The 25,340-nt window shown below is 51.7% G+C and overlaps 1 protein-coding gene across 5 annotated transcripts in view; it reads left to right on the top strand.

The window, feature by feature from the left end:
• SLC24A4 (solute carrier family 24 member 4) overlaps nt 1-13,871 on the top strand; it is a 183,630-nt gene extending 169,759 nt beyond the window's left edge. For all 5 annotated transcript variants that reach the window (XM_027572514.2, XM_027572513.2, XM_027572516.2 and 2 more), the window contains 4 exons: nt 1,253-1,367; nt 5,238-5,350; nt 5,790-5,855; nt 7,157-13,871. In XM_027572514.2, the coding sequence (XP_027428315.1) occupies nt 1,253-1,367; nt 5,238-5,350; nt 5,790-5,855; nt 7,157-7,309 (447 nt within the window). In that variant the 3' untranslated portion in view covers nt 7,310-13,871. The remainder of the gene's footprint in view (nt 1-1,252; nt 1,368-5,237; nt 5,351-5,789; nt 5,856-7,156) is intronic.
• The last annotated feature ends 11,469 nt before the right edge of the window (nt 13,872-25,340 follow it).

Below are 25,340 nucleotides of genomic sequence, written 5' to 3'. Positions count from 1 at the left end.
ATCTGTGAACATCTTCCACAGGCCAGGCACTGTCACCTCACGTTTTCTCAATCTTTATTAGCAAGCCCATTTTGCAGATGAGGAAACTGAGGCTCAGAGAAGCAAACCAGCTTCTCCTGATCACACAACCATTCGCTAGGATCGGAGCCATCAGTTGAGATGTGAACAACCCTAAGAGGTGCCACGGTTCCCACTGTAGAGATGGGGGGGAGGGCAAGCCAGAGCTAATGGGGTTATTCAAATGCTTCTAGGGCTTTCCATCTGGCTTCTGCTCAGGGCCCCAGCCATCTCTCGAGTGTCAAGCATTTCTCAGTAGAGTGTGTGACTGCATCAGGATCCTTTGATCCGGAAGTTCTATTTCTTGGAGCTTTTCCTAAGAAAGCAGTAAGATAACCCAAAGATGTACACACAAGGTGCATGATATTGAGGTAGGAGCATGGCCTTTAGAGTCAGTAAGACCTGGCCCAGAATCCCTGCTCCACCGCTTAGCAGCTTCTTGCCCACAGGCAGTGCTGCGTAACCTCTCTGAGCCTCAGTTTCCCTGGGCGTAAAATGAGTGTAACCACAGTGCCCCCTCACCAGTAGGTGGTGATAATAGAGCACCTGAGATTGTGTATGCAACATGAGCACCTGGTATACAGTACGTGCTCAATACATGTTATATGCTGTGAGGTCGTAGGAGCAAAGAAAGAGACCACCTCACTGTCCGATGGTGAGGGATTGGCTAGAACCATAGAGCCACGCCGTGAAATCTGTGCATCAGTTTAAAATAGTGTCAAAGATGATGACACAGGGTGGAAAGGTATCCACAGCGTCTAACACACACACACACCAAAAAGAAGGTCAAGGGTATATTCTAAAGCAAGAGTTTTCAAGTGTGATTCCCAGACCAGTAGCCACCTGGGAACTGGGTAGGAACGTCAACTCTCGGGCTTCACCCCAGGCCTCCTGAATCAGAAACGTGGGGGGCGGGGGGAGCAGTCTGCATTGTAACCAGCCCGCCAGAGGCTTTTCCACGTGCTCAAGTTTGAGAACCACGGGCTGACAGAAAAGGGTAATAGTGGTCGTCTGTGGGTCTTGTTTTCATTTTCTTTCCATTTCTAAATGTTTTAAAACAGCAAATAGAACAGCAGTCCTACGTTCCAGTTAAAAGCACTCGGAATAAGCAAAGGTCCTGGGTGTTCCTCCCGGAGTTCATGTCCCCTCCCCCGACTCTTCTGGTTCATGCCCCCGCCCCCCAACTCTTCTGCAGGTGACTATTATTGGATACACTCTTGGGATCCCTGATGTCATCATGGGCATCACTTTCCTGGCAGCGGGCACGAGTGTTCCAGACTGCATGGCCAGCTTAATCGTGGCGAGACAAGGTAAGGGTGGTGCCCCTCCAGCTGTGAGCATCACCAGGCAGGCCCCCCTGCCCCTACTGGGGTTGGAGTTCATGGCCCTTCTGACCGGTAGCTGTTACATTCTGCTCTGGAGCCGGCTGATGAGGGGAAAGCATCATGCATCCCGAGTCCATCCGTGGAGACAATACGACCGCCATAAACATCCCCATCCAGATCTCTAGAACCATTTGCCTCTGCAGACTTGGATCAAAGGAACTTGTTCTGAGATCACCAGTGCGACATTAAACAGAGCTGAAACCCTGACTTCTTACAGCAAATGCAATAATAGTAACGAGAAGTCTTCGGGTCCCAGGAAGGCAAAGGAGGAGGGGTATCTCCATGTACCTCCGTGTACCTCCCAACTGTTTTCCTCTTCTTAAAGTTCTAGAACATGGATACGAGTTTGGTTACTTGGTTGGTTGGTTAGTGGTTTTTCTTTGGGGCTCACTACCTGACATGGGTTAAGCAAGGTGAGGAGTACCTGTATGCTCTTTAATGCAGAACAAAAGCCCCGTAAAGGACTGACCTTTATTGATTGTGGTGTCTGTGCTGGTGAGGCCGCAACCCAGCATGGACCCCCACACATCCACAGATGAAAGTGTGAAAGTATGGGGGGGGCGGGGCGCCGGGGGCCAATAATAGAATGACACCTCAGAGGAGACAGGAAAGAAGTGCCCAAGGGGAAAGTGGGCTCTGGAAGGCGGAAAGTGACATTTTATTCCTCCCAAGTTAGGAGGAAGGGTTGACTGAAGGGGTCAGTCGGTCCTGAGAAGACCTGAGATGTTGGGAGAGAAATGTGGGAGTGTGGCTGACGTAGGCCGGAGGCTTGTGGAGAGTGGGGACAGTGGAGACAGCAACTGAGGGGAGCGGGGTTTAGAGTGACCTCTGAGGTGAGTGTCTTCACTTCCTAGGGCTGTCGTAACCAAAACACCACAACGGGGTGGCTTAAAACAAGAGACTGATGGTTGCACAGTTCTGGACGCTAGAAGCCCAAAATCGAGGTGGCAGCCAGGCCGCACACTCCCTCCAGAGGCTGTAGGGAAGGGTCTGTTCCAGGCCTCTCCCCCCAGCTTCTCGGGGTGGCCGGACGGGCTTAGGGCTGCGTCACTGTTGTCTCTGCCTCCCTCAGCATGTGGTGCTCATCCCTCTGCGTGTGTCTGTGTCCAAACTTCCCTCTCCTTAGGAGGACACCCGTCCGTGCCTCAGGGCCCATCCTAATTCAGTATGACCTCATTTTAGTTTGATCACATCTGCAAAGACCCTATTTGCAAATAAAGCCCCAGGCACCGGTGCCGGGAGGACAGGAGCTGCGGGGAGGTCACTGTTCAACCCGGTGCAGTGAGGAATAGGAGAGCCACCGAGCATCGAGGGCCTAGCTGATGTTCAGTGGCGTCAGCTTGGCCAAGTGGGACTCAGGCATACCCAGCTCCAGTGACACACACGTGAGAGATGACAAGTTCACCCAGAGCTGGGGTTGCCGGGTGGATGCAGGGAAGGTCAAGGGGTAAGAGAATGTGCTGTTGAAACAACCAACCCTGGAGTCCAGGCTGGCTGGGGGCCAGGGTCATGATGGTAGAAGGTGAGGGGCCGGGGGCTGAGGTGAAGAAAGGGCTCTGTGGGAACCCGGGCTAAGTGGGGTTCTGAGGGAGGACATCCTATCAGGGTGACTCCTGTGGAATGTGGAGGGCACAGAAAGTGAGTGAGGGCAAGGGGCAGGTGGAGCGTATCGTCATGAAAGTGACACCAGGGACACTGGCCGAGGATCCAGCAGACATGGTTAAAGCATGGGCACTTCCTTCGTGGCAAAGGGTCCAGAAACCTCTGCTCAGAATCCATTGCACAAGCAGACCATGCCACGTGCTCTAACGCGGAGATCCTGCATCCTCCCAGCTCCAAGTGTGGGCTGGGCTGGCGGCGGCAGCAGCAGCTTGACCAGGGAGCTTGTAAGAAATGCAGAATCTCAGGCTGCCTCGGTGGCTCAGTGGGTTAAGCATCCGACTCTTGGTTTCAGCTCAGGTCATGATTTCACAGTTGTGAGATTGAGCCCCACGTTGGGCTCTGTGCTGAGCTGAACGTGGAGCCTGCTTCAGAGTCTCTCGCCCCCTGTGCCCCTCCCCACCCCCCCGCTCTTGCTCTCTCTCCCCCCAGAATTAATTAATTGATGAATTAATTTTAAGAAAGAAATGCAGACTCTCAGGCCCACCCCAGGCCCACCGCCAGGCCCCCAAGTGAGTCCTACACTCTTGAAGTTTGAGAGAGGTTGCCCTGAGTTTCCTCGATACGCAGCACCTGCGCAGGGCGGGAAGCCTGCCAAATCTGAGGAACCTTCTCCTCTCAAACTTGGGCATCCGCGTACCTCCTGACCCATCGAGCGGGTGCTGCGTCCTCACCAGAGGCGAGTAGCTGGCCCAAAACTGCTGTTGCACGTCCCTGTGTTGTTCCAGAGACTGAGATGCTGAGAGGCTGATGCCCCGGAGTCAGCGCCCCAGCAGCACCGCCAAGATTTTGAAGGCACCCAGCACGGTGCCGAGACAGGGAGGAAAAACATGAGGTCCTTGAGAGAGGCACTGTGTCCTGGAGGTCCGCAGGTGACAGCCACAGGGCAGGAGGAGGGGGTAGCCCAGCGTCCCCCCACAGGGCCGGTGCTCAGACGGACGCGGTTCGGCCGTCCGGGTGCGGGGCCGAGCGGCTGCAAGCTTCTCAGGGACCCAAGCAGTCTTAGGGCTGCAGACATTTGTGTTCCAAGCTCGTTCATTGCGCGCACACACACTTGCATTCGTGGCAGCTTCTGACGCTCATGTCGGATGGAAGTTAGGTGGCCCAGGTAGAGCAGACGGCAGGCAGCCAGAGTCTGTACAAGTTTGTTTTCTAACTTTTAATACCCCTCGAGCTGTTAAGTCCTTTGCTTGTGTGGCTAGCATGATCCCAGCCAGTTGGGCAGGAAGCAAAGGATGATGGCGAGGTCCCTAGCCTCTAAGATGCTTCTAGTCTAGTTGGGAGAAAAGAGTTTACCCCGCAGAAGCCTCCAGGGCATGAGACCTGATGCCTTATCCTCTGAGGTCATGGCCCCACGACCTGGGCCCCAAGGACACAGCCTGGCTCAGTGTGAGGGATGCTGGACCGCTCACAAACTGTGTGACTTTGGGCGTGCCCCAAGCCTTGATGCCATCATATGCCATGAGGACAATGCCCCCTCCCTCCCAGGGTAACTGGGAGGGATTCAATAAGGTGACACACATAGTGGGTCCTCGGAGCACATAGTGGGTCCTCGGGGAACATCAGGGGACTGCCCCAGCAGGAGAAATGATAGAGGGCCCTATATTCGTTTCTCAGGGCTGCCATAACAAAGCACCCCAAAGAACAGAAATGTATGGTCTCAGGGTTCTGGAGGCTTGCAGCCCAAGGTCAAGGTATTGGCAGAGTTGGTTCTTCCTGAGGGCCGTGAGGGAGAATCTGTTCCAGGCCTCTCTCCTTGGCTTGTAAACGGCTGTCTTCATGTTCCCTCCGTGCTGTGTGCAGGTGTCCCCTTTTGTAAGAACACTAGTCAGATTAGGGTCTACCCCAATGACCCCTTTTAAGTTGATGATCCTATAAAGGTCCTATCTCCAAATAATGCCACATTCTGAGCTATTGGAGGTTAGGACTCTAACATAGGAATCTTAAGGGTCATCACTCAGCCCCTAGGGGGCCCCTTAGATTTCATGGAGTGGATTTAGACCTCATAAGAATTTTCTGAAGTGTGGGATCCAGGAAGGAGGAATTCCCTTCTGAAGAGCAGCGCAACTAGGACACAAATAGGGGTTTCCAGCAACCTCATCTTGGTGAATGACACGTGTCAATTGTCTGCTCTAGGCCTTGGTGACATGGCGGTCTCAAACACCATAGGAAGCAATGTATTTGACATCCTAGTGGGACTCGGCATACCATGGGGCCTGCAGACCATGGTTATTAACTATGGGTCCACGGTAAGTTCCTCCCACTGCCTTATAAGCCTTATAAGTCTGCCGTGGGTGCCAGACAGGAGTACTTGATGGGGACGGACAGTGGCATTGGCCCTGTTCCAGCAGAGAGCCCCAGGGGACACGCTGCCCCCCCCTTGGCACCCTGGCACCCACTTTCCATGAGGACCTCTGGAATGGCCTGAGGGGCACCTGCAGGAGGAAGCCCCCATGTGCAGCCACCCCCGCACCTCAGCCCACGGGCACGTGTGTCCCCTCCTCGTCACTTCCTTCCCAAGCAGAGTGGAGACTTAAATCCACGGTTAGCCGACCCTCCCCCACTACAGGCTCACCGTGAACACCCTACCCTATGCCTTCCAGAAGGAATACACGAGGATGCCCTGGGCTCTCAGAACAGGGCCCCGAGCAGCCCCGAGATTCAAGGCATGTGTGTTTGTTTTTCCAGGTGAAGATCAACAGCCGGGGTCTGGTCTATTCCGTGGTGTTGTTGCTGGGCTCTGTCGCTCTCACTGTGAGTCTTCCGGTTCCGGAATTGTCCTTCATTCCATCTGATCCTGCATCGTTACTTGCGGTGTCTCTGAAACCCATCTCTCTTCCCTCTGGCAGCGAGGGATGACACTGAGAAAACGCAAATTCACAGATCCCTCCAGACACAATTTGCACCCAGAACCTTGGCACCCCCCCTACTACACTTTTCCCTGAGTGACTAAGAAGTCACCAGAGCAAGTGAACTGCATCCCTGTCTCCCCACTGCCCCATCCGTCTCCCCTCACTACGGCCAGGAGGAGAGAAATTTTGCCCAGCCTAGCCAAGCTGACAGAGGGAGGGCATGACTGTCAGGCCTCAGGACTGGCACATGAGTAATACCGAGGCCACCTTATTCCACGCGCCCGGGCTTGAGCTACACACTGTACCTCTGCTTATTTTATTCAGTCCTTACAGCCACCTGATGATACTGTTCCCATTTGGCAGAAGAAATCGAGGCCAAGGGGTTAAGTACCTCGCCCAAGGTCACAGGGGTAGGAAATGGGAAAGCTGGGATTTGAACCCAGATTCGTCTGTCTCTATAGAACCCATGGCCTTGCTCTGATGGGGTAACTGTGATCCAGCCCTTAGGAAGTCTCAATTCAGAGATAAGAAAGAAAGGCATGAAGTGTGGGAGGGTCTAGAAGCAATATAGAATGAGGATGTGCTCCAAGCCCATCTACACACACACACACACACACACACACACACACACACACACACACACCCCACCTCTGAAGTTAGCCAGGCTGTGAGCCAATAGATGCATTAGACACACACACACACACACACACACACTCACACACTCACACACTCACACACACACACCCCACCCCTGAAGTTAGCCAGGCTGTGAGCCAATAGATGCATTAGAAGTTTTGCCTAAGAGGGCTGAGGATGCCAAGTTCAGCAAAGAGGACTCCGAGAAGGTCCCTGATTGTCGCGAGAGAAGGTCTGGGCAGGGGGAGGCCCTTGGTGCCGTGCTGGGCCTTGAGGACACTCGGGTCCCCAGGAACTGGTGTGCCTGCTCGAGGCGGGCCGTCCCACGGGGGCAGCTGCCGTGTGTCCCCGGAGCCCGCGGGCCTGGGTCAGGGGCTCGCCCTTCCATCGGACTGGACCACGGATGTGCCTTGTGGCGCCACTCTGCCCTCACCCACATTTTGGAGAAAGTTCTGGGGTCCGTAGCGTGTGTCTAGTTTTCCAGGGAAAATGCCTGGACAACTGCATTCATTCCTCTACCCCCCCACCCCCCACACCCGGGCCCATCCTTGCGCTCTGTCCCTCCAGGTCCTCGGCATCCATCTCAACAAGTGGAGACTTGACCGGAAGCTGGGCGTCTGCGTGCTGGCCCTCTACGCCGTCTTCTTGTGCTTCTCCATAATGATCGAGTTTAACGTCTTCACCTTTGTCAACTTGCCCATGTGCCGAGAAGACAATTAAAGCCCAGCCGCTGCGCGCGCCGCCCCCCCCCCCCCCCCCCCCCCCGCCCCGGGAGCTGTTCTGGACTCTCCGGTGCCGGTGTCCTCGCTCTCTCCCCTGCCCCACCGCCAGTCTCTCCTGCCTCGGTGGTCACCTTCTGCTCTTCCACACGCTGGAAGGAAGGGCCGTCGTGCTCGTCGTCTGGTCACAAGCCCGGCCGCTGGACGGCGTCCTCCTCCTGCTCGGAGCTCTGCCCTCCCCACGCAAGGCAAGACTGAGGGGCTGCTGCCGAGCCACCTGGCAGCCCCCTGAGCTGGCAGCCACACGGGTGCGGCGTGCCCCTTGCCTCTCTCAGACACTGTAGTGAGGACTTCCGTGTGCAGTGTGTCTTTCTGTCGCCCGGCAGCCTCGGAAGTGAGGCAGCCAGGAGAACGGGAGGTCCCCTGGGGCAAGTGCAAAATGGGAGTGTCGCCTCAAGTGTCACCTCTGGGCCGGGGGGGGGGGGCGGGGGGGGGCGCGGTGTGAGTCCCTCAGGCCGCATGTGCGCCCCTGACCTCGGCTGGGAGCACTCGCCGTTCGGAGGGGACAAGGCCTCACCCTGCTGAGCGTTTGGGGGGGGACCCCCAAGGGCAAACACTCCACCCCTTTCTCTGGAAAAATCGGAAGACTGGAAAAAGCGTCTCACAGCCAAGAGGGGAAACACGCGTGAACTTCCTTGTCACTTGTATTGAGGCCTTCAGAGAAAGAGCGATGAGGTATTAAAAAATAAAATGTCCTGTAGATCATCATACTTGAAAAAATAGCATTCCGTACAAAAAGGCCATGCTGGGGACCAAAAAAACTAACGCTCCATGGAAAACGGACCCTGTGTGTATCGTGTTGCACTGACACCGAGACGTTCGGTTTGGAATATAGAAAAGCATGAAAGACTAACATCTACCTGGGCGCTAATTCGGAGACGCAGCGGAGATGGTAGTTTGCGGCCATACAGTCCAGACCCTCCGCGTGATGCGGCACAACATCCGTGTGGGGTTGTTGTCCCTTTAAGTGCTCTCCTCTCATAAGTCACCCTGTTGCAAGACCCGACTGTCTCTGTGCTCAGCAAATTTCATAGCCTGCTGAACCGGAATGAGTGAGCCACCCGTAAGGGGTTAAAATGAGAAGAGGGATTTCCTGAAAAAAAAAAAAAAAAAAAAGAATTGCTCTCTGTTCCCAGGAGGCAAGTATGAAAACCATGACTTGGCATTTTGTAGAGCTAAGTTTCTTGAGCCGTAGGGTTGGCTGCCCCGTGAAGGGCCAAGGATGGGAGGTGGAGTCACAGAGAGAGAGAAAAAAAAAAAAAATGCTAAACAGTTTTCGCCTGCTTCGTAGCTCTCAGATCTATATTAAAAAGATTTATGAACACAAACCATCCGTGGTTTCTAAAAAAGAAAGCACAATTCATTTTATATAGAGGGGTTTTTTTCTTATTTTTTTAATATTTCTATTGCAAAAGTCTATCGGATTTGATGCACTTTTAATAACTGGGGTATTTTGCCCAGAAGAATGTATGGGAACTGGCCCGGATAGGGTGAGGAAAGAAGGTTTTTAGTGATTCACCAATAATCAGTCACGGGTGATGAGCTGAAATGCAATAGCTAATTCCTTCCTGAAACCCAAAGATTGTGACCTGAGGCAGAATTCGTGGCTGTGCTTGCTAAGGCCTCCTGAATTTCAAAAGAGGAAGTGCTTGCGGCTGTGTCCTTTCAGTGAGCGTGAGCCTAAGACGGGAGGGAACTCGGTCACCAGGCTTCTGTTCTGGATCCGCATCAGTGTTAGCAGCTACACCACACTAAGGTTCCTCTTTTGTTTCTCTACCTAGATTGGGCTCTGTGGTCTTCAAGTTGAGGACAAAGGTGATTTTCCTAAGAAATCAGCTAAGTGGGAGACCAGTGGGATCGTTGGTATATACTTGACATGCCCAGGAGTTCAGAGCCCCCTAGGACCTTTCAGCTTAGCTCACAGGGTCCCTTTGGTCTTACGGCCTCATCTGGGCTTCAAAGTGTGTCCATCTCCATCTCAGTTCTCAGGATTGCCCTTTGACGTACATACGGATGATTCTCCCTGTGTAACAGAACATGTAGTCTTGGGAGAGGCCGGGTGACTCTAGGCCGACTGTCAGTAAGTAGCAGAATAGGAGCCAAGCTCCCACTCATCACCCCTCCCTGGGGGGCCAGTGGGTTGGCCATCCTTGGTGGGGGGGTGGGTGGAGGCATAGCCTTACCCTTGTGGTTGGTTCTCATTGTTTAAGTTAAAACGTCGGCAAACAGTTAATCGACTCCTGGTGCCCCAGCTCAGATTCCAATAGCTGTCCCTGTCCGGTGCCCCTGTTTTTTTTCCTGGTAAAGACCAAAAGATTTTTTTATCTACACGGCACAGGCCACGTGGCCCCGATGATGTCTGTGCTGATGTTCACTTCTCTGAATCCTTGGGTAGCTTCTAGAGAACACATCCTAATTACCTGCCTCTTCCTCAGGAGAGTCCGTCTGAGATGATACAGTATCCTACAGTTGCAGTTGGAGACAAAAAAAATATAGTGTTTCTAGTACCTAGAGCACTCCTGCTGGCTAATTCTCTTTTGACTGTAATGTGCCAATGTAACTTCCTTAAAGGATCTGTGTATTTATTGTATCTAGGAAACTGTATGTACACTATAGGTGAATAATTCTCCTTTTTAACTATTTTTCATCACGAGTTTAAAGAATTGCTTGATTAATTAGGCCTTCACTTTAAAATGATGCTTTTATCACTATACAGGATTACGTCCTTTATTTTATTCCCAAAGCTAATTAGCATGGGGTAATTACTCTGCTTCAAAAATAGGCAATAAAAAAATAAATTCAGCTCTTCTGACTGGGAGCAGGAAAGAAAAAAATGAACCATGGCACTGAGATGGAAAATGTCTGTAGAATCCGGAGCAGGTGGTTCCTGTTCAGTTTCTAGTTTGGAATTTGCCCTTACCAGCTCGAGCACGGACAGGGTTGTTAGGTGTGTGGTGTCTGAAAGCCTGGCCCTGGAGGAAGGTTCTGAGTCAGCTTGGGGGGTTGGGGGAAGACTAATGGTGAAGGGCACCGCGGGCAGGGCAGGGCAGAGCCATGATCCTTCCGGTAACCTGCAGTCTGCTGGTCTCTGAATCTCGTCCGCGTGCACAGACCTCGCTGCTCATCACCCCTCCCCCACACACACCTGTTAGGGCTACGTCTTGCTTCTGCCTGTCCATCCCCTGCTTTTACAGACCCAAGCAGCTGATAAGGCAGAACCCCCCCAGAGCCAGGTTAAACCAGGTGGGGGGCATGCCCATCACTCTAGAGCAGTCCTACAGACCCCAACCAAAGAACCGCTCCTGGGCTGCCCAGGGGTCTAGGTCCCCAAGGAAGAAACTGCCCCCTCGGATGAGGAATCACAAGCCTGACATGTGTCTCCTGCCAGAGTCCTGGGGCCGGCCCCTCCCTCTCCTTAAGGTGGGGGTGGACAGAGGTGAGATGGCCTGCGAGAGGGTCAGTTCTGTACCCCCTGGGGCAGAGGGGAAGTGGGGGAGAACCCCAGCACCAGAGGCTGAAGCTGCTTTCGTGCCCTGCCCTCCTTCCCCTGGCATGAGATGGGCCAGTGGGGTCCAGGCGCGGGAACAGTGCAGGTGCTGCCTGCCACATGTGGGGACTTTCTCCTGTGGGTCAGCAGGAGGGAAGCAGAGACGCCGAAACTGGGGCTGGTGCTCCCCAGGGGGTGTGACCCTGAGTGGGCCGAGGGCTGGGGGTGGTCCCTTCTCTTCCACCGCACCCTCCCGCTTTCCTTCCCTCGCGGGCCATGTCCCTCCTTGACTGGAAAAGATGACTGGGCTGTGTATGTGACAGGCTCCCAACAAGAGCTTACTACTTGAATAAACCAGGAACTTGCCTGTTAGGCTGCAAATCTTCAGGAGATTGTTTCCCACGCGCCGTGACTTAAATATTCCCGAGTCTAACACCCTCTGAACATGATCTCTGTGTGTCTTTCTCCCTTTGGGGCAGTTAGCTGAGGTGTCCAGGGCACCTGAGATGGTTCACGTCTTGGCAGCTTTGTTGTGCTCATAGAAACTTCCAGAAATTTCTGAAAATGCTCTCTGGGCACCTCTTGGGTGGCAGGAAATCTGTCCTCTCCCTCCAGCCCCTGGAACACACACACACCCAAAGTGCTGCCTCCCTGACCCCTGCCCTCTCTATGTGGGTTCACCCAGAGTGTCTGGACACCCCCACCAGGTGTGGACAAGTACATTCTGGCTCTTCTGGTTGCTGCAGCTGATCACCTGAGCCCCTCAAGCCTCCCTCCGGACCTTCTCAAAGCACAGAGAAGGGGCCCCTCCCGCACTGGGTAAACCTTCCCACTGCATCAGGCATGCGGGCAGTAGAACGAGGGGGGTCTTTCCATGGATCCATCCCTACAAGGCAGAGAACTGTAGAAAATGTTCCCCAAAGGGCACAGACCACAGGGGCACAGATTTTTAAAAGACATTAAGTTGTTGTATTTGCTTCTCCATGAGGAATAGCAGACTGGGAGACTAGCTATGTGTCAGGCCATCCCTCAAGCCTAGTAGCCGACGGGAGACCAACCAGCCTGTCACAATGTTGCCCAAACTCGAGGAACTGGGTGTCCACATAAAATCGGGAGAAGAGGTGCATTTTTCCCATTGTGCCACGTGGGTGGAGCTGCTTTTTCCATCGCAACAAGGAAGCCAGCTGGCTGGTATTAAAGCTTTGATATTTTGTGGAGGTTTTTTTTTTTTTTTAATTCTAATTTTTCAATGACGAATAGTACCCTGGTTCCATTTGTCTCCGCTGAATCTTCACACACTGCCAGGGGCTGGTGGTCCTGCTTTGTGTCATCTTTTATCTTCGTGTTTCCAGGGTTTTCCCTCACCTCGTACAGATGTGTGCATGTCCAGGGCTCAGGAGCTGGTGTCCTCCACAAGATTCGCAGCAGCGGCTGAAAACATGGTCCCTTCTAGTCTGAGGAAATATCTGTGGCCTGAATACCCCCGAGACAGACCTGGGGGCGATGGGAGGCAGCTCTGAGAGCTGAAAATGCCCACTGCACCCCCGTGACAGTCAAGCCCTTGGTTGTGTAGCTTTATCCATTATTAGATTTGTGGGTCTGGGATTGATTGCTCCTTGGTTAAAAGCGTGATGACAAATTTGGACATAATCCACACCTATTCCCACTGTTGCCAGAATTTAAACAGTTGCTTTTTATGCAACATGTTGGTTGGGACTTTTCCATGGTCAAGGCCAATAAAACCCTTAATTCTGGAGAAGGTATGTACCCTCCCTACCCCATCACTGGAAAACAATTTTTTTAAGCTATCGAGAGAAAGTATGGGCAGTTTGGGGTTTCTAGTTGCGTGGTCTGGTACGATCAGCCTTTGTGAATAAAAGGAGGGTCCCAGACAACAGCACCCTACCCGCTCCCACCCCAGAATTTCCAAGATAGGGATTCCCAATTATCCAGATGGACTGTCTCCTTTAACAGAAGGAGCCGGGCCTTCCTCACACTGAAAATGACTGGGGTGTGAGCCAGGCAGCTCCGTTTTTCCAAATCAAATGTTCTAGTGGGTTCTTTTTTTTTTTTTTTCCTGGCCAGTGGGGCATCCCTGTCCTCACCTCCAGAGGTGCCCTTCTGAGCTGTAGAACGCTTCCTGGCACTTCTTCCACATGGCTTAGACCACAGATTTTTGGGGACCCAGCAGACAGAGCTGTGGCTGAGCCTCTGGGGGCCAGCTCTTGGGGAACTTCTTCAGGGAGCTGCTAGTCCGGGAGGCTGGATGTCCAGTTCAGAGCAAGGTGCCTTCTGCATGTGTCTCCTGGCCAGCAACTGCCAGCCAGGAGTAGTTGCTGGGTGAACACAAAGAGAGCCTTGATGACCTAGAGAGGCGAGAGGGCTGCCCGCCAGAGGGGCCGGGCCCGTGGCAGGGGAGGACCCGCCAAGGAAAGGGCCAAGCGAGGAGAGAGGCTGGGCACATCCCAGATGCCCAAGAGGCAGGCTGGGCACAGTTTTCGCAGGACCGTGGGATTTCCCTGGGGTCTGGCCATGGCCTACCAAACAGCAGGTAGATAGAATCGGGGGGCCTCTCATGTCCAGGAAGAACCCCCTTAAAAACGATCAAAACCAAGAACTTCTGGGGCTCTTATATGTCACTTGAGTCCCCCCGCCCCCGAGACATTTCTGGCATGTCGGACTGAACGCCACCATCCTTGTTCATTCTAACAAGCAAAGCAGGAGCAATGAGTTGAAAAGTTGTAAATAATAAATATATTTATCTCACTATTTATTTTTTCAATAACTGTGACCTCCCGCACTGTGAATGCTCTGTGATAATCAGATTCTAGGTTTAATAAAACTGTCATTAAATTTGAATGAATTGATGCTATTGGTTACTAAACAGTGGCATGAGTTTATTTTTATTGTGAAGAAAAAATCTAGAGTAAATATGAGCTAAATCTTTATAAGAAATCTAGCAGTCAGTATTGTAATGCAATATATCAAAATCTGTACACCGTCAATAAAATCCATGAGCACAAGTTGTCTTTCCCGATACAGAGCTTCCATTTACGTTTTAATAGGCACATACACATTTGTATTTTTTGGAAGGATTACTTACACTGGAATCCCAGCCTTACTTAAAACCATTCCTATTTGCATATCGAGAAAAAAAAACTTCAAAAAGGATGAGGGTTTTATAATGTTTTAATTATAGTGTTCGTTAATGAATAAAAACAAGGCAGAAATGTTGTGACTTATCTTGACTAGCATGCGTGAGTCCAGAATGTCCCCAACCGTTTCCTACCTCATCAGCAAGGCCAGCTTCATGGGCAGGGGACCCACACAGTCACTAAGAAGGGCCCCAGGCTTGGTTGTCACAATTTTGGATTTCTTCATGATTGTTTTTGAAAAGGTGGCCCCATGTTCTCATTTTTGCACTGGGCCCTGCAAAATTTTTTTTGATTATTTATTTAGATTCAATTAGCCAACATATAGTACATCATTAGTTTCAGATGTAGTGTTCAATAATTAATTTATTATGTAGCTGGTCCTGCTCATCTGGAATAGGTTAGACCAGCGGCTCCTGTGTTATGAGAAATTGAGATTAGGAGGCAAGATCCTGGGTAATTCCTTCATTCTACAAGTTTCCTGAGACCCAGCTGCCTCGGGTACCACCACAGACATTAACGCACTCATGAATCACCTGGGCGTTTGTTAAAAAGCAGATTCTGGTTCAGCAGACAGGGGATGGAACCAAAGATGCTACATTTCTAGCAAGTTCCCAGGGGTGATGCCAGTGCTACTGGTCTACTTTGGGAAGTGAGGAGATAGACCAGTCCTACTCAGAGTGTGACCTGGGCACCCGTACAGGCTTATCGACTGCTCCCGATCTGCGACAAGACAACAGAAACAGAATATAAATATTTATGGCAACAGGACGGATAATGTTACGCCTTAGTCTGCTTTTTCATTGCATTTTTCTATTTACTGTGCTTCATAAAATATCCACCCACAACAAATTAAAATTTAAAAACACATTTAAAAAAAATCTTTCCCACAGGTAGAAATTCTACTTTAAAAGAGAGACGGAAGCCCCTTTTGTTTTAACTCTTTTCCTGTTGAAAGTTGATCCAGGAGTGTCTTGGTAATTCCAGTCCAGTAATGTCAGAGGGTCCTGCAGCCACGGGCCCTTGCGTCTGAGCATCTCAGCATCCCTCAGCCCATCTGGCGCCTCACGACTTAGAAAGCCGGTGAAACACGGGCTGGTGTTGCCTCCATGTCACAGATGGGGAAACGCGGTACAGAGAGCACGTTTGCCGTGCACGGGGACTCAGCTACTCACCAGGAGAGCTGGCTTAGAAGCCAAGTCCCCATTCACTGCCCGAAGCTGCCCAAACCAGACCAGGTAGCAGGTGTTTGGCTGCATCTGTCCCCTCCTGGGGGCCCGCCTCCTAGTTGATGTCACAACTCAGGCTCTGTCAACTTGCTTTTGATGTTTTCTAGAAGTTGCTGCAGGCAATTCCAAGTTCACCATGGGCCTGGTGCAAGTGGCCTCATGGTCCACCAATGTGGCCTTTGCTAGCTGGTGTCCACCAGGCAGTGCAGAGGGGAGGAATAAATTCTGATTTCTCTCCATCCCCCCCCCGAAAAGGCACTCTCTTCTGAGACTCTGCTTCCCCTCACTACCTGTGAGGGCTCACGTCCCACTCTCTGCCCTGGATGTGTCATCAGACCACGATACCCTTGGGCTGTCGTTCTCCTCAATCATTGTGCAGGTTTGAATACTGTGGATTTTGTCCTTCCTAATAAACAAACTCACTCCTTTGGTTCTCCACATCTTTATTTCTGCAGCTCTTCTCCTGGCTTCTCCTCCACCTGTTCCTTAGATGAAGGTGTTTGCCTGCTTTCCATTCTGGAGCCTCTCTCTCTTCTGTTGAGTCGTTCTCAATCCTGGCTGTGTCCATCGGAGTCCTCTGAGGAGCTTTAAAACACACAGCTGCCCAGGGCCCCACCCCAGAGGCAATCGAGCTGGCCTGGCCAGCGGGCTTTTAAAAGCCCCCAGGTGATTCTAATGTGCAACCAAGGTCAGGCACCATTGGTCCAGCTCAGCCTTTCCAGATAAGCACCTTCACAGCTGTCCCCCAAAGCTCCAGCCCCGAGGTGCTCAGTCCCTCCAGACTGCCACACCGGGGAGGGGGGAGGCGGGGGCGGTAAAGCCGATCACACAGGGCTACTGAGCCCACTGTGTGAGATGGTGGGTCCCACCCCGCACCCAGCGCCTCCAATCTAGCCACCACCCAGGAAAGACAGCTGGGAGTGCAGGTTGGACAGACACCTTGCTCTGCTCGGGGAACCCGCCATCCAGAGCTGATCCCCCACGGCGCTCTCTCCGGGAGGACACACACTTGACCTCTTGAAGGTGGAACACGGGCTTGGGAGTGCTGAGGATTTGGGGGACTTCAGTTAGGACTTCAAGAACCAAGCCTGCAGGGCAGGAATGACGGTTTCTCCCAGGGGTGGGGGACGACCTGCTTGTCTTGAGACACAGCCCTGGGACCCGGGAGCGGCAGGAAGAGAAGGGCAGGGAGAAGGAGGTGGGGTGAGAGGGCGCCAAGCTGCCTTCTTGGGGAATCTCTGCCCGGGGAGGGAGAGCACCTGCGATAAAAGCTTTGGGGAACCAAGAGGGCCAAGGGCTTTTGTGACAGCCCCTCTCAGGCCAAGTTTTGGTCAGGCTCCTCTGAATTCTCGTCTCCGTGAGGCCCTGACCTTTGGGGCTCCATGTTTGTCTCCACGTTGTCCAACTTTAGGAGGAACCCTGCCAAGGCAGTCTGGCCAGAACCTCACATCCTCCACACTGGTCACCGTCCGCCCGTGAGCGGACTCCTCGACCCCACCAACCCCAGGGTGATGCTGACTACCCTGGCCTGCCTTCCGCAGGAGCCCTGTTTAGGTCAGTGTAGCCAGAATCTCCTATCCCCCTGATGTGGCCTCTCAGTAATTTTCCACCCACTGACCCCACCCTGCCCCTTGGATATAAATCCCCATGTTTTCTTGCTATTCTCGGATTCAAGCCCAATCTCTCTTACTGCAGTGATCCCCGCACCCGTGGCGATGAGCCTCCTTAAATAAAGTCTGCCTTGTTCTTTAGCAAGTGTCATGAATAATTTTTTCTTTAAAGCTTGCCAAAAAAAAAAAAAAAGCTTGCCGCTCTCCACCCTTGGGGCCCCTGGGAGGAGGAGGCCCTGTGCACCGTGGTGCGAGGCAGCCGGGCCACCACGCAGGGTCCAGAGAGGCTGCTCCCCAGGCACGGGACCCGGAGTGCCTCCCGCGGGGCTGCTGACCGCAAGCAGTCCTGCACGTGGGGCTGACCCAGGCATCTAGGCCAGGGAGCTGGACCCGGCAGAGGCTGAGGGGTCGGAATGCCGCTGAGGCTCCCTGTGAGGCTGAGCCAGCCAGAGTGCTGGGACCGAGCTGGACCATCCAGCGTGGCATGAAAGCCCCGTGTCCTGGGAAACCCATCAGGCTGTGGCAAACTATGGTATTGGTCACCTGTGCAGTCGTGGAGCCCATGCTTAGAGGGTCCCACACATAGAAGGGTCTTCTGCTTGCTTTCATGTCCTTCTGTTGCTGCCTTGAAATCGGCAATACTTTTTGAGCAAGGGATCACACATTTTCATTTTGCAGAAATCACGTAGCCTGCCCTGCCCTGGGCCAAGATCCCTGTGAGGATCACAGCCTGCAGGGTCGGCATCTGAGGCTTCCGCGGACGAGACCCCTGGGGAGCGTGGATGCTACTCCTTCCTTTCTGGTCCCCAGCAATGTCTAAGGTAGCATTAATTACCGGCAGCTGAATTGAACCCAAAGTTCCCCAGACGCACCTCTTGGCACCCCTGTCAGGGGCTGGGCCCCAGGTGGAATGGGCTGCAGAGCCCACGGAGCCCGGCATCTGTTCTGCTTTTATATAAAACCAATAAAGGAAAAATTAAAAAAAAATACACCAGTGGAGGGAAACTGACATTCTTCACAAGCCTTCTAAACACTGTTAGCCACCTTCCATATCATCTCCACCCATCTTTCAGAAGAGGAAGCTTGGGCCCAGAGCGGCTAAGAAACTTGTCCAAGGTCACACAGCAGGCAAGAGTGGAGCTGACCCAGGAATCACGCTGTGTGGTTTGAAGCACCCAGAGTGTCCTCATGTCCCACCCTCACCCCCAGGCACCCTCACAGCAACTCTTCAAGGAAGTGAGTCCGTGTTTGGGAAGGTTCTTACTTGAAGTCCCAGGAGACTCCGGCTAAGTGCCCACAGGTCTGTGGACTCTCACGTGGGAAGGCAGCAGAGGCCCAGGCTGGGAAGGGAAGACCAGTGTTGGGTCAGATTTCCTTTCAAACTGACCAGCCTGTTGCCACCCCATGATTTTAAATGAACCACCCTGGGTTTTCTCACAAGGAAGAAGGCTTGAGGACACCACACTTGAGTTTCGGAGGAAGTGAGTATCCCCTAAAGGGAGAAGTGAGATAGAAATAAATTACGGCCTTTCTGCCAGGTAGTTAAGGAACATCGTTTTTGGCCAAGCGCACTATACAAGGAAGCGTGAGATACGGTCCTTGTCCACGAGGGACAAACGACAAATGAGGAGCATTAGTAATTATCAACAATTACGACGCCCCTCGAAGATGGGCATTTAAGCTTGCTTTGGCGGTAACTCATTTTTCCCTCATCGCTGTCTTGAGAGGTAAATAGGGTCCTCCCTCCAGGTCTTTACTCACACAGTCACCCGCCCTGAGACGCCCTTCCTTTATTTCTACCTGTTGAAATCCTACTCCAGAAGAATGCCAAAGACCAGTGGCTTGAACAGGGTAGGATTTTATTCTCTCTCACGTAGAAGAAGACAAAGGTGCTCAGTCCAGACTGTTGTAGCACTCCACGGGGGCGGTAAACCCAGCCTCCTCTATGTTTGCCCCTGTCTTCCTTAGCATATAGCCTCATAGTACAAAATGGCTGCCTTCCCTCATCTTGCCTGCAACCTCATGAGAGATCCCGAGTCAGACCCAACCAGGTAAGCTGCTCCAGAGTTCCTGAGTCATGCAAACTATAAGATTATTAAAAACAAACAAAAAAAAGTGCTTATTGTGTTTAAGGTTGTTAAATCTGGGGTAATTCTGTATACATTAATGGATAGGTAATATACTCCCTACACAGGTTTTGTCTCATTTATTCAACTGTCCTAAACCCCTAGTCTGGGCACATGTACATGAATCAGACATGGTTAAAGATTGCCTCCCAGAACACGAAGAGTTCCCAGGGGAGGGGGCAGAAATCATGTTATACGTGTCCTTGCCCTTGGAGCTCTCTCCTCTCCTTGACACACAGGGTCGCGGTACCTGGCACACAGTAAGATCTCCGCTTCCCAGAGAACAGCCTCAGCCTCCTGGCTTGCCTTCTGGTAGATGAGCCAACTCAGATCTGATGAGCTGCTAATGTTCTATCATCTGGCCTCTTGTCAAAAATGTGGATTTGTTTCCCAGAAGTCACTGTTTTAAAGCCTTTCCATTCCTGCACTCCAGGTGCTGCCAAGAGGGCATGGTAACAAGGCAAGTGAGTCTCTCCGGAGCCAATTGCCCTCCCCCTGCCTGCGGCCATGTGCAGGCTGAGTCCTTCCAGACCCACCGAGAGCCACCTCCTCCTCGAGGCCTCCCTGGTCACCCATCCCTCGGGGGGAGGGAGCAAAGAAGATGATCTTGAGAAATGATTCCCTTGTGCAGAATCTTTAGGAACCGTATTGTTAGAGCAAGTTGAACGATACCTATAATCCATGGCCTTGTTCTCTGACATAATAAAACGTATAATGCTCTACTATAAATTCCACATAGCCAATTGATTCTCACAGAACGTTTTCACTAATTCCTGCCAAACTCTTCTATCTCTAACCAACCCATGGTTGCAACTGATCAACAATAGGAATGCTGGAAATTATCACATTTTTGCTTACACTAGTAGGTACAACCAAAGCAAGACAATAAGGACATAGGTCAGAACTTTACTCATTTATCGATGACGTGAATAACCTCTCCGCGGAATCGAACAATAGCTTTGAAAACGGGAAGAATATTCGCTTAATTTTTTGTGCTTTCCACAACATAATAACTGAAGATATGACATGCTTTTTAAAACAGCTTTTTTGAAGTATAACTGATATACAATAACGGTGCATATTTAAAGTGTATAATCCAGGGGCGCCTGGGTGGCTCAGTCGTTAAGCGTCTGCCTTCGGCTCAGGTCGTGATCCCAGGGTCCTGGGATCAAGCCCCGCATCGGGCTCCCTGCTCCGCGGGAAGCCTGCTTCTCCCTCTCCCACTCCCCCTGTTTGTGCTCCCTCTCTCGCTGTGTCTTTGTCAAATAAATAAATACAATCTTTTAAAAAAAATAAAGTGTATAAACTGATGTTTTTATATATGGAAATATCCATGAAACATCCACCACAATCAAAATAATGAATATATCAATCAACCCCAAATGTTTCTTCATACATGGTCTTGTTTTTCTGGTCATGTCTATACAGATGTTGTGGACCCTGTTGGTTACCTACCCAACATCCATTCTCTCCTTCCTTCCCAGTAGAACCTTAACTCTGATCAGGTTTCAACTCCTTCCCACCATGATGTGGGGGACAGTCACCTCCAAGTGTGGATCCTAATTAAGCCAATCAATGCATGACATTCTCTAGGTGACTGGGGCCTAAGATGACCAATCACACTACATGGACTTCTGTTCTAGGCTTAGGAGAGAGGCTTTTCCCTTTTTCTGCAGGATAGACCTAGAGAGCATGATCCTGACTGCCACTGAAAGCTGTCTTGGAACCATAGGAGAACCAGCCTAAGGATGAAGTCAATGCTGAGGAGGTCAAAGCAGAGAAAGGGACCAAACCTGAGTGACTGATGGCAACACTGAGTCCCTGACTGTTTTGCACATGGAGCTGCCTATAGTATGTAGCTTCTAAAATGGCCCCAAAGATCCCTGCCTTCTGGTCTTCACACCTTTGTTGAATCCCCTCCCCTGAAGTATAGGCAGGACCTGTACCTTTCTTTCTAATAGAATAGATCCAAAATGATGGGATGCCACTTCCATGATTAAGTTATACAAGGCTGTGATTTCCATCTTGCCAGGATATTTGCTGTATTGTCTTCTCGGCTTCACACATTTGATAAAGCAAAGATCATGTTCACTGTCACAGGACACTGAAGATGGCTTCCAGCCAACAGCCAGCAAGGAACTGAGGCCCCTCAAGGAACTGAACCCGGCCAACAGCCATCTGAGTTTGGAAGCAGATCTTCCCCTAGTCGAGCCTTTAGATGAGACCCCAGCCCAGGCCAACAACTTGAGTGCAGCCTTGTGAGACCCTGAGGCAGAGCCAACCATCAAAACTGTATGGAGACTCCCAACCCATAGGGTCTGTGAGATGATAAATGTGTGGTGTTTTAAGCTGCTACCCTTGGGGGTCATGTGTTACACAGCAAGATACCTGATGTGCATCCCTATCTCTACGCTTCAAGTCGTACGAGACAATCCATTTCCTTTGTACTCGAGCCACTTAGATTCAGAGTTTTCTGTCACTTAAACTCAAGAGCATCCCCCGGTGGCTTGCCTCATCCCACTAGAGTGAAAAGTCCTCAAGCGCAGGACTTCCACGACCTCGCAGTACCTCACTGGTGTCATCACTGTGTAGACCGTATGAATTAAGGGCATTCTTGGCCCCGGTTTTTAGCTCATCTTCCGACAGCACGAAGCAGGGATAGATAATCCTCACAATGGCACAGAACTCAGAAATGGAGAAGTCTTTCTCCCTGGTAGCAAGTGGTTTTCATTTAAGCCAATGAGGGCTTGTTAAGTGCCTACTGTCCGCAGGGGCCTCCACTGGATATTGGTGGGGCGGGGTGTAGAACAAAATTTTAAAAGAAGGTGTCCTCTCCTCCCAAGGAGCCTGTGCTCACGCTAGGGATAATTGAAGCATGAGAAGAACATCGGAGTGTCTAGAAATATGTAACAAGGGCTGGTGAAGAGGGCACTTCAGCTGGGAGCAGACAGGGCTCGGGGGCAGATCTTGGAGTCAGATGAACAAAGGCAGCTGGTTGTCTGGGCGGGAGAAGGGTTTCCTGAGGAAGATCTTAGAAGCCTCTAGTTTCTGCCTCAGGGATGAATGGGGCTGGCCGAGTGGGAGTGGGATACCGGACAAGAAGCTACCTCAATCATCCATGCTGAGGGCTGCTTTAAAAACTTGGGGTGGGGGGGAGGGCGCCCGGGTGGCTCAGTCGTTGGGCATCTGCCTTTTGCTCAGGTTGTGATCCCAGGGTCCTGGGATCGAGCCCCACATCAGGCTCCCTGCTCAGCGGGAAGCCTGCTTCTCCCTCTCCCGCTCCCCCTCTCTCTCGTGTTCCCTCTCTCGCTGTCTCTCTCTCTCTCTCTTTCTTTCTCTCAAATAAATAAGTAAAATATTTTTAAAAAATAAAATAAAAGCTTTTGGGGGTGTCTCATGAGCACCCTCTCTCGCTGTCTCTCTCTCTCTCTCTGTCTATCAAATAAATAAGTAAAATATTTTTAAAAAATAAAATAAAAGCTTTTGGGGGTGTCTCATGAGCACCCTCTCTCTGAAGAGACCAGTGCCGAAGATAGCCAGCATGGTCTCAGGTGAGACACCCAGAGCATGTCTGTCAGGGCCCGTCCTTTCCAGAACGTGGGGAATCGCTGAGCACCCCTGGGTTTCCCGCAGCACATCTCCACTCTCCACCTGTGGCAGCTGCATCTTCCTGGCACGTGGCGTCTCAGAAGAGACAGACGGAAGATCCCAAACCAGCCCCATAAGGTGATGGGGCCCCGTACAGAAGCCAGTACGAGGCTCTAGAAGTCTGAAACGGTCCTAGAGAATTCCAGATTTCCAGTATTTTTTTTTTTTTTAACTGTAAGATCTTGTGTGCCCGGGCCCTCGTTCCCGCTGAGCAGTCGTGGTGAGAACCAAGAAGAGGCTCCTTCTCTCTCCAGAGCCTGGTTCCCCGGTCCCCCCAGCCCCTGCCCAGCCAGTGCCGTTTTCTCCTGGCTGACCGCTGAGGATACAGATTGATTTTGCAAGAATAAAGTGTTTTCTCCCCCCTCTTTTAAAAGATTTCTCCAAAGTAATGAGGAATGAGATGAGGGGGTTTGTTAGGGGTCAGGGGATGGACAAGTCCACAGAAAGAGCTGTTTTCTGTATTCATTTTTGCAAAACAAAATATCCCAAATAGCCACTATTTCATTCTATGTCACCGTTTTGCAAGTCCAGAGTTCAGGCAGAGCCTGCCTAGTGATCCTCCCGTCCCATAGGACATTGGCCGAGGTCACTGAATGGTGTTCAGCCAGCAGATGGGCTGGTCTGGAGAATCCAGAATGGCTTCGCTCACATGTGCGGTGTCTTGGCTGATGTGCCAGGGTTCACAGCCAGAGGCGGAGTAGGATTTGAACCAGTTTGTCTGATTCCCTGGCTTTGCCCTCCTGCCCCTGTCCCTGTCCCCAGCCCTTCTCCACGATCCAGCAGCCTGATCCATAGGGACCCCACACCCACAGGGACTGGCCAGTGGACTCCCAAGCCCTCAGGCTTTGGCAATTGAGGGCCCCCCCCACCCACCCCGCGGTTGGAGATTGGAGTGGGGGGAGAAGACTCAGAGCATTTATTTTCCTGGCTGTCTCCCTCGAGGTCGCTGTGAGCTGGCTGCATCCCTGGACTGAGGGTCCCTGCTCCTCTCCCCTGCTCCTCTCCCCTGGCAGTCTTTCTACAGGACGGGACTCTCTGCTTCTGGGTCTAGTAACCACCCCTTCTCCCCATCTTTGGGCTGAGGAAGGTGACGGCACCCTCCCTTGTACTTCTTCACCTACAAATTCATTAAACCCTCCTCAAATGATCCTAATCAGATGTGCCATTTTGTTTCTGGTGAGATTTGACTGATACGGTAAAGCCCTTGGTCATGGTACAAATAATAGCTAATACTTACTGAGCACTTACCATATGCGAGGCTCTGTTCTAAGCCCCTTACCTACATGAGCTCATACAACACTCACAGCAACCCTTATGAGGCACTATTTTTTTTTTAAAGACTTTATTTATTTATTTGAGAGAGAGAGAGCACAAGCAGAGGGGAGGAGCGGAGGTAAAGGGAGAAGCAGACTCCCCACTGGGCAGGGAGCCGCACGCAGGGCTGGATCCCAGGACCCCGGAATCATGACCTGAGCTGAAGGCAGACTCTTCACCGACTGAGCCACGCAGGTGCCCCTGAGGTAGGCACTATTATTCTCCCATCTCACAGAAGAAGAAACTGAAGCACAGAGAGGCAAAGTAGTTTGCCTAAGGTCACACAGCCTCTAAGTGACAGAGCTAAGATTTGAACCCTGGCAGACTGACTCAAGCCCCTGCTCTCATCAACTATTCTAGATAGAAGGAGAATTTCTGTGGAAATAACACACTCTATTTCCTCAAAATCTCTTATCCAACTCAGAGCAAGTTTTGGGGAAATTTTGAAAAGCAAGACTGTGCTGCAAGACTTTTTTCTTCACTAAGAGTTCCCAGAAACTCCCGCAAGCCTTGAAGTTGAGGTCACCACCAAGAGGTGACCTTTCCCTGAAAATTCCCACGGTGCCCCTTGGGACTGAGTCTATTGGCCCTCACCTATGTGGAGGGAGGAGGAGGCTGAGGAGCAGGTGGAGGTGAGAGCCCCCCCATGAGGACCCCAGAGATGCAAATCAGCCTCATCTATTTGGGGCAATAAGTTGAAGGATTTACCTGTTCATTCCTATAGGCCTCTGCCACAACTGAACATCCTCCAGGCCCAGTGAGGAGTGAAGACGGAGGAGGGCCTGTAGTCATGGAGAGCCTGGAATCTTGGCGTGACGACTAACAGAAGCCTGACTCCAATTATGTTTTTCGAAAAGGAAGGGAAAATAAAAAGGACTGTATTTGTTCATGCAACAGAGATGTTTAAAGGTGCAACTGGCTTTAAACACATCAGAATCTAGACCTCAAAGGATGTCACTAGGGCATGGTCTCTCCCCACAGTGCTTTTCTCCATCCTGGCTTTCTTCCCGAGTACCACTTTGCCACATGGTGGCCCAGATGGCTATTGTGCTATCCCAAGTTTATACTGTCCTAGCTCAGCCAGCTTGGGGTGACGGGGAGACTGCCGGCTTCGACCCCCCCCCCCGCCCCGCCCAGCGGTGCCAACAAAAAGTCCCAGGGAGGAATTTCATTGGCCCAGTTTGGGTCATGTGTTCATCCCTGAAACAATCACTGTGCCTGGTGAGAGGAGGGCTCTGATTGGCTAGACCAGAATATGTGTTCCCTCTCAAATGGGGGTGGAAAGTTGTCCGCTCCACCTGAACCCAATGTTGAGGAGTAGCTTCTTAAAGGGAAACCAGGTACTGGGGTACTAACGAACAAACACAGACTAGGGGAGGGGGGAGGAGGAGCCTGCAGGCCCCAAC

This window comes from Zalophus californianus, chromosome 6 (genome assembly GCF_009762305.2).
Source record: "Zalophus californianus isolate mZalCal1 chromosome 6, mZalCal1.pri.v2, whole genome shotgun sequence".
Lineage (NCBI taxonomy): Eukaryota > Metazoa > Chordata > Mammalia > Carnivora > Otariidae > Zalophus > Zalophus californianus.
Note: the sequence above shows the minus strand (reverse complement) of the source record. Positions and strands in the feature narration are given on the sequence as shown.